This window comes from Clupea harengus, chromosome 4, assembly GCF_900700415.2.
Source record: "Clupea harengus chromosome 4, Ch_v2.0.2, whole genome shotgun sequence".
In the NCBI taxonomy this organism is placed as follows: Eukaryota; Metazoa; Chordata; class Actinopteri; order Clupeiformes; family Clupeidae; genus Clupea; species Clupea harengus.
The window spans coordinates 16,120,193-16,129,949 of NC_045155.1; the positions used below are offsets into that span (position 1 = coordinate 16,120,193).

Consider the following 9,757-nt stretch of genomic DNA (forward strand, 5'->3'; position numbering starts at 1 on the left):
GTTGGTGTCGCAGAATAACACCTCAAATGCAGTTGTCCAGCATAGTCACAATCGCTATCATGAGCCAAATTAAAAATAGTGTAAAAACTAAAATATATAATGACTTATATATAAACCAGACAGCCTATTTGTGCCTGAGGGTTGACATTGAATACAGACCTAATGCGTAAGGGAAAGGGGTTGGAGGTGGGAAAACCGCAGAGGAATAAGAAATAAGATTAGAATTAAGGGAATAGGCTGGGGAACAAACCCTTTAGACACCCAAAGGGAACAGCCCAATCGATGCTCTGTTAGTGCAGATGGTTGTAAAATACTACTCAAAACAATGTCACCAAGAATACATAAAAAACAGAGAAAGCAATACTATGAGAGCACTATCCTAGCATCTGTGGTGGTCCTTGACAGCCCAGACTGTCACTCCCCTCCAAACCCATGCTGGGTTAAGGCACACAGTAGTCTGAGTGCACCAACCACTCACTATCCCTTTCAGATTCCTCTGATAAGTTTTACTGCAACTCTAAACAGACTGAAATCTGGAGGACAGGACATGGAACAAATTACATTTACAGCATTGTAGATACGTAGAGACAATACAATAATAATAAATAACAATAATAATTATTCTACAGGGAATAATATTAAATCAAAAGGTGATACCACAAAAGATTCATCTTCAAGGGATACTTGACAGGGAGAGTTCCACCAGATTTGTCTAATGGAAATCCTGAATCCATGAACAAAGTACCTAATTTTACCACAAATCCTTTGGATTATTCGAAGTGAATTTTGGTTCAATTTAATGTCCCCTGAAATCGTCCAGCAATTCCTAAGGGACCATTAACTGTTGGTATGTGGGAGCTAACACCTTAATTACCATTAAATCCACACGTACATCGATTTCTGTTCCCTATCGAATATCGAGTTTCTTTATCACATGTTTGAGGTTGCATAACATAAGATTAGTTTTTGTATATTTGAGGTCTGAGGGTCATGCAATTATTTTGTTCAGTGTTTTTAAAAACAGCGTGTTCTATGTATCTACACTGTGTACATAATTTGGGTTAAGAAGGACAAAGTGCTGTTCCTTGAGGTTTCTCTTCTAAAATTGCCTATAAAGGGTTAAAATGTAGGAGGCGCACTCGCCGGATTTGGGTGGAGGAAGTTAGAAGCTGAATAGGCTATATTAATTAACTGGAAAGCGCTATGTACGTCAAATCTTAGGCTACAAGATCTTGGTGTGTTAAGGAATTCTCGTCTTACTCTCTGTAAGAGACCAACGTTTCTCTGATAAAATGGGAGACGTCAGTGAGGAGAGGCTATTGAACTACATTTATTCTTTAGGTGGTAAAGTAAAAAATGCAGATATATTAAAAGAATACAAACCCTTCATAAGCCATAACGACTTGCAACTGCGCGGTGAGTAGCCAAAACCACGTATTTCTAGTGTTTCTGTTAAACATTACAGAGGAAAATGCTTCATGTTCTGCCCGCCACTGTGTTTGGTGCAACTCTCTACTGTCATAGCATTCGTCGATCTAAGTGCCTATATGTTTTAGTCTCTAATTATACCTGTCAAATATGTTTTCGAGGTTATATTTTCATCATAGTTTTTATGTTTCTAACGCCATGAATTGAAAGATGTGCGCCCAAAAGTTTTCAAATCTGATTAACATCTGGTTTACATTAGATAGACTCTGAACATTCACGTTTGGAATTCTGTTATGTCCTCTCCTTGCTGCTTGTGTGCTTGTTGGGAGTGCCTCGGTAGTCTCTTCATATGATACCCAGGCTTGGTTTGACTATCTAGATGCCAGATGTAATAACACGGCCTTGATCACCGGATCATTTGGTGAGAGCCCAACTGATAGACTTAGATTTTTTTTTAATTTCCTCTCTCTAGTCCCTTCATGTGTTCCACTCACATGTTTTAATTTTATGAACGATTCAGTAATCAGATAAGTCTTCACGTGTATTGCTGTAGAATAAACACACACACACACACACACACACACACACACACACACACACACACACACACACACACACACACACTCACTCACTCTCTCTCACACACACACACAGAGATAGAGAGAGAGTAAGATTTGCCTGACGAATTTGTATGCTCCAAATTAAGAGATAATTATACTGATTATAAGAGAAATCCGGACATGTTTAAACAAAGTACCTTAAGTGATAATCCAGCCTGACCTTGAAGTAAAAGGTCAGTGCTCTGGCCAGATGCTCTAGGCAGTGGTGCACAGAGGTTTGAAAAGCTCCTCTCCATAAACACCATCTGACACGGCTTTCAAATCATAATCATCCGCATGTACTTAAAACGCTGTACAAAAGCATGTGTCTCGGACATTTAATCACATTCTTGTCATTACGCCTTTGTCATTTTCAGAGTATGCTTGTGTTTGTGGGATGTACAGAGGGATGGTATTCAAATGGTGTATGCTGCTCATATTGGAGCAGCACTGTCTGTAGCCACTGAAATTAGTTACATATTAGATTGGATTATATTCAATTTAATTGTCATTGTGCAGAGTACGGGTACAAAGCCAATGAAATGCAGTTAGCATTTAACCAGAAGTGCAAAAACATATTATTATTTACAGATAAGTGCAGGAAAAAGTAAGTACTACAGCATAAGTGATGCTATATCTTACAATATGTACCATGATGGACAGTGGAGAGTTACAATATACAAATGTTATATATGTCAATATTTTAAATGCATATAGTGGACAGATAAGTGGACAGAGTAAGAGAATAGAGAGTGCAAATGTAGGGTTGTATGTGCAATATGAATAGTGCAAGTAATATGTTCATTAAAGTACTGTAAACAGTGTAGTAATATGTTCATTAAAGTACTGTAAACAGTGAAGTAATATGTTCATTAAAGTACTGTAAACAGTGAAGTAATATGTGCATTAAAGTACTGTAAACAGTGTAGTAATGAGTTTGATTATGCTAGTAGAGTGGTGGTGTGGAATCTAGCAGGGTCACAGCCTTAGGGAAGAAGCTCTTCCTGAGGTCTAGTCTAGTAACTATTAGACAACTATACAAATTCCTGTGACCGTGCATGCAAGTGTCTGCTTCCCCTCAGGCTTCCTGTTGTTAGTGGTGTATGAGTGTGTCAGTTTGTAAGCATGACAGGAAACAGGAAAGGTCTAAATTGCCAGTGGTTGTAAAAATACTAACATATCCTCATCACTAACTCAAAATGTCAGTTAAAATAGCTTTTTTACCAAAAACTGGCTATGGATATGAATGGCCCTCATGTATGCCTGTAGAGACATAGTTGTGCTTTTGAACCGTGGATTAGAGTGGTGTTTACTCTTTTTGGAATGTGGTCAGTCTCAGTACTTGAGAGAAAATACTCTACTTCTTACTTCTTACGATTCTTAGAGAAACCTGGTTGAAGCTGAACCATTCCTGCACAGTTGATTCCTCTCTGTATGGAGCCTCTGTGGAGTCTAATTGGAGATGTATATGTGTGTGTTTGGGCTCTGTGGGGGGTCGGCCTCTAGCAGGACACATGGGTTTGCTCAGTCACATTCCCTTGTGGTCTCTGAGGAATGAGCCACACCCCTATTCTCATTTTTTTGGTACTTCAAGTTACTTTTTAAGGCCTGCTATGAGTCCAGACACCCCCACACCTCTCTCTCTCTCTCTCTCTCTCTCTCTCTCTCTCTCTCTCTCTCTCTCTCTTTCTCTCTTTCTCTCTCTCTCTCACATACACACACACATACTGGGGGGTGGGGTGGGGACTTTTAGATGGAGGTAGAAGTTTTCTTACCCACGACCCCACACCACCTCACAAACATCTGAGAGGCAAGGAGTGACATGAAAAAATGCATACCTACATATTGGTTTGATGTTAAAGATGGACGAAAGGTGTTTATTCCGGATATGGTTTTTTTGGAGGTATCATGTCAACATGGTTTAACAATTCATGTTTTCTACAGCTTCATATTTATTGTGTATATATATTCTTGTGTGGAAAAATAAGAATAGTTTTCGAAAGAAAAATATGTTGATGCCAAAAGTATTCTCTCTCTAGCCAAATACAGGGAGGACTTCAAAGCCATCATTGACCGAATCGCAGTGGTGAAGTCAGAGAATGTAAGTACAGCAAGCACCATGGAATGAAATCTGTGTGAAATTCTGTGCAAGCATAAGGACATATCAATACATTAGGTAGATATTAGTAGCATGAGGACATATCAATACTTTAGGTAGATATCAGTAGCATGTGGACATATCAATACTTTAGGTAGATATCAGTAGCTGACTAAGTCTATTTATAATCTATCCAAATATTCTCTGGTCCGTTTCTCACATCCCTGTTAGTATTTGTGTGTGTATGTATATGTTGCATACAGAGGTGGACTATTAGGCACAAGAGGCAAATGCTATAGTGATGTCCCAGTTTGATGATGAAATGGTTGGGTTTGCTAATAGGCCAGAGAATGTTTCCCTTATTCCCAGAAGTTACATTGTAGGTCCTTCATATTTTTGTTCTTGATCTCCCTAGTGTTTGTGTGGTATTGGCAAATTAGAGAGTGCAGTGTAGAGCATGCTAAATTATTTCAGTTTTCATAGCTAGTTGATTTATACTTAGTTATACTTAGGTTAGAAGCAGTGATCGACTTAGTTATATTTAGGTTAGAAGCAGTGATCAACGTCTGTGGATGTTGGATACTAACCAGGAATGATTTGTTGTCAAGAAGGCTCGATCTCGGTATTTCTCATGTATTAAACCTACATTAGATTAACTTTGGACTTTGACAAGTTTTGGTATGGGTTCGCTAGGGTTTCTTTTGAGCATGTTTGAAGTAAGTTTGTTAATTGTTAGCGAATGTCCATAACACCCCCGCCCACCGTCAGTGATTACAGGAGAGATTTGGGCTGCTTTCCACATTCATTTGGTGCTTCGGTGCCGGTGCTTTTATTTCTGGCAATATCTAATGGCTGTCACAGTACTGACAAAACTATTGACATTTTGTTCAGGCTCAAAATGCTAATATTTTGAATCCCATTCAACCCCTGTTTGAATGTGCACTGCCTAACTCTCACAACCTGTTGTTTGTCATAGGGGGAGAAATACCTGGTTCTGAAGAAGCGCTACCGACAGCAGCTGCAGGACAGAGAGAGAAGTGGTCAGATGTCGCTTGCTTGCACTACCCTTCTGTCAGAAGGAGCCAGGACCTCAGCTATGCTTCACTCTCAGGAGGGCCAGCATTTCCTGGGCACAGATGTGGAAGGCAGCTACTCCGAACTGAAGGGGCAGAGGGAGAGAGGGGGATCTACACCAATAGTCTGGGAAGGACCATCTATCACCATCACAGAGTCTCTGAGTCAGCATGATGATCAGGTGAGGAGAGCTCATCTGCCTGCCTTTTACTGGAGGAATTGTGGAAGAATTCTAAGAATTGCTGGCCAGAACACTGAAATATGGCCCATTTTAACTCAAAGAGCTTTCACTCACAGAAATGCTCAGGCTGTCTGTCTCAAAATGCTTCATGGAATAGCATCTGATGAAATTCCTCAGGATCTATATAGAACTATACATGGATTTCACCAAGATGACCAATATTGTGGCTGTGTTGTATTTATGTCATGGCTAACACCCTAGTAACCTGTTTAATTACACTATTATACCAGCTCAGCAGCATCCTGCACCAGCAAATGTTGTTATTGTTATCTCAGGTTTCTCTCAGTTGCTTTTTCACATTTGCTCAAACATTTTCATAAGGCTCATTTTCCAACAGTTAATGCGGTACAATACTGTGGGTAACCAGCAAGAGGTCGTAACTCAGTCAAAACTCTAAGTGTTTCAAAGGTAGTGAGGTAAAAAAATGTCAGTAATAAGTCCCTGTCGCTGTTTTCATCATTGTTTGGAACCAGTCCCAAAAGGTGATATTTTTCTTCGTCTATATATTTTTATCTTTATCTATGCACAAGAGATGCACACAAGATAATTTGTTCCCATAAGATAAGAACTTGTGTGCACAATTAAAAAATATCACCTTACAGGACTTACTAGGGCACTAGGACAGTCAAAATGCTAATGTTCTTGTTGATATGACAGCGTGTCTTGGAGTAGTATGCCTTATCACCCCCTCTCTCTGTAACTCTCTCCCTAACACTGACACCATACCAGATTAATGTTTTTCTTGACCTAAGGAAATACAATTGTGTATGTTGAATACTATTCACTACTACCAACTACTGGTTTCAAGGGGCTGTATGTAATGTCACTTGTAAGAGACTGGACAGTGCACATTCATGTTTTGTTGAAAAACAATGGGAAAATGTTCATTCATTACCTATGTGCTTCTGCTGTGAACCCAGTGATGACATCCAAACATGAGGCTGATGATCATAGTCTTCCATCATGCAAAAAATAGGTTTTCAGTTGAATAATGTAATTCATAATTATGGAAAGAGTCCAAGCCATTCCCTGACGATTTTGGAGGGGAATGTCAGTATGAGTATTTGAATAAAACTTCATCCTCATCTGAATGAGATCCCTTTAGCCGGGGTGTCCATCATGATACATGGATTTTGTATGTTGTACGGTTCAGCGGTGGAATCATGGGTAAGGACACTGCTGTCTGATGTAGTGGCACACAGTAGACACTTTCCCCATGGATAGTTCCAGAGTCTTTTTGTGGGACTCAATTTGCTAGAACACTAGAGAACAGACCACACCTGAATCATTTTGTGGTTTGCTTGGTGGCCACATTGCAGGACCAAGAACGTTGAATGGGACATTTGTTGGGACAGTTGTTTCCCTGCAAGTTCTCAAACTCTCTTTGAAGAACATTGAGGTAATTCCATGCTGAATGCCTGTGCATTTTTGCATACCACTACATGGTGTTGTATACATAACAAGCACTTTTGAGAATAATAGAGTAACTGTCAATTCAGATATGTGGCCAACCAAAGTTGCCTGCGATGACCTCACATTCCAAACATGCAGTGGAGAGAGTGTCAGGTTTCTAAGCAACATGAGTCAGTGACCCTGTTGTGTAATCTCTATTAGATTGTCAACATTACACATGTTTGGAGACAGACATACAGTATCTCAAAGCACTGCTTGCTGATGGGACAGCTCAGAGAGGGCTATAACATGCACCTCCTGGATGAACCCAGGTGACTGCTACTTACAGTTATTTCTCCTGGAAGAGGACTGTAATGCTAACATCCTTCCATGTGCTTGGGTGATTATTCAGATGACACTGATATAAACTTTCATTGCAGTTTCAATCTGTATAGCTCTGTATTTTAGAGGTTTCCCAATTGCTTTGGCATAATTCTCAATTAATGTTCTTGAAACTAATTTAATGTTGGACTTTTTACAGTTGGCTAAATTATCAGTGTCATTCTTGTCATGGTGTTGTTGACATTACTGATTATATTTTAATCCCCAAAACATTCGGTTCAATTAATTTCAATTTATATAGCGCTAAAACTATATCATTGTCTCTAGGCGCTTTACAGAGCCCAGGGTCTGAACCCCCCCGAGAGCAAGCACAATGGTGACAGGGGCAAGGAAAAACTCCCTATTAACAGGAAGAGATCTTGAGCAGAACCTCGCCACATAAGGGCATTTGCTTGGAGCTGGCCAGGTAGAGAGTTAAGCTTAATTTATGGTCGGCCTCTTACGCAGACACACAAGCACGCAAGACACGCAAGAAATCTAAGCAAAAAAAAGTCAAACAAACAACTTTTAAATCGCTGTTTACCTTGTGGGTAGTAGCATGCTAACATTAGATAGCTGGCTCAGACACCTCGCAAATCCCCTCAGATGTATTTTTCAGTTACAATTTAAGGGTTTTTACATTGCAGTGTCTTTTTCTCGGTAACTTTTAAAAAATCTAAGCAAAAAAAAAGTCAAACAAACAACTTTTATGTACAAATACTACCGTGTACGGAGTTTGGTCCACCATCTTTTTTTTTTATTGCTTTGCGACACCCACCAACCAACCGACGGAGAGCTATAAATGTTCACGAGTCCGTCGAAGCAACTGCGTGACCACGCAGTAATGCAGTCATAGAATCATATCTCAACCTTTAGAGATAGAAAAAGGCAGGGGCTTGTGGCAGAAGGGGAAGGAGGAGAAGGGAAGGGGAGGAGAGGAGAGGGGGTTACAATAGGTAGTAATTTGGGTTAATATAGGGAATGGATTGATGGCCTCTGAAGAATGTTGATGATTTTTTCCCACTCCATTCTTCATTACTTTATCCAGTTCTGAACTGACATGACACTCTTAACTATATGGGTGCTGTCTGCTCTCCTACCAGTGATATTCTACATAAGGCAACCTGGAACATTGTATTGTTGAACCCAGAGTCTGTGACATGAAAAGTATTCTGTAGTACTAATATGTTAAAAAATAATAATCAGGTATGGTGATTAATCAGTGTCAGATATACGTATACTGAAAATATATAACGAACTCCCAGGGTAATGAAGAGTTTTGAGTGAGTTAGTTCAGGTAAGGTAAGGTCATTCAGTGTTGTGCTACACTGTTTAAACTGTTTTGGGAAATGCACCTACTGGAAATGTTTCAAATGTTTCAGAAAATAGTGCTGAAGCAATTGACTACTGTCAATTCTATTGAGAATTGTGGCAAAACTGTAATTGAATATAAACTTGTGAGTCTTAGTGTTGCATTGTAACTGGCTATTAGCGTTGCTCTTCAGTACTGCATGTTTTTATTTATATTAAAAAGGAAGGAAGTGTGGTGTTAGAAGCTGTGGTGTTAGACACCAGTATTGCGGGTGGTGAATGCTCATGGTAAGCAGGTTTACTTCTATTTTTTGGAAAAGGCAGTTAGTTACGGTGAGAATGTGTTGAAATGAACTGAAAAAAAGTATGAAGGGAAATTTGCTGTACGTGAATGTTTATGGCAGATGTTAGTGAGAGGTAAATAGGACAAATACACATATATGCTGGTGGTATGGATAGATGGATGGATGCAGTGGTGAATTGAAACAATAATTCAGCCGGGAATTTGACTCCAAACACGCAAACAACTAAACCACTTCATTTGAAGGATAACCCCACTGATGTAATGGGTACCAGACTAGATATACATTTGCCCACTATGTTTATCTTGGAGGAAAATTATCCAGATTACAAAATACAAATATATGGGACTGACCACCAAGTAACATAAATCTGAAAATTTGAGTTTCTCTATCCCTGAGAAACATTGTGTAAATGATCGTGTTAGTTTTCCATATTCTAATATTGTGCAACAAGCTTTCTTAAAATTTAAGTAATTAATTCTTTATTCATTACTTGGATCCCCATTAGCTTCTGCAAAGTGGTCGCTAGTCTTCCTAGGGTCCACACAAAAACAACAATAAAAAAGACAACAATTTAAAGCAGCATAACGGAACAATTGCTAATCGCTAACGAGATGCTAGCGGCTAAAACTAGCGAAACCTCTTGAAATGTGCTTATTTTGACACTATGACAAACTAGTTAGTCAACAACTGTCCTAACACAGTCAAACATCAAGCAAGTGCAACACAAGACAAAGCAAGACGGCAAATAAGCTACTTACTAGTTCGGCAGACAGTAGAAACCGGGCGGCTTCAGCCAAACCTACATAACCCAGTAATATGCCTACGGACCCTGTTATGGCAACGGCACGGAAGCGATTCTCCATATTAAAAGTCATTGTAGCGCCCAATTTTTTTTAAAGCTGTTATTTTAAGGTAAAACTGCTTATCC

The 9,757-nt window shown here is 39.4% G+C and overlaps 1 protein-coding gene across 1 annotated transcript in view; it reads left to right on the forward strand.

Annotated features, from left to right (window-relative positions):
* Positions 1 to 1,145: 1,145 nt before the first annotated feature.
* Positions 1,146 to 9,757, forward strand: part of LOC105906395 (ankyrin repeat domain-containing protein SOWAHC) — a 22,454-nt gene continuing 13,842 nt past the window's right edge. Inside the window, exons 1-3 of the mRNA XM_042707650.1 lie at positions 1,146 to 1,416; positions 4,067 to 4,128; positions 5,102 to 5,380. Of these exons, the coding sequence (XP_042563584.1) occupies positions 1,293 to 1,416; positions 4,067 to 4,128; positions 5,102 to 5,380 (465 nt within the window). The 5' untranslated portion in view covers positions 1,146 to 1,292. The remainder of the gene's footprint in view (positions 1,417 to 4,066; positions 4,129 to 5,101; positions 5,381 to 9,757) is intronic.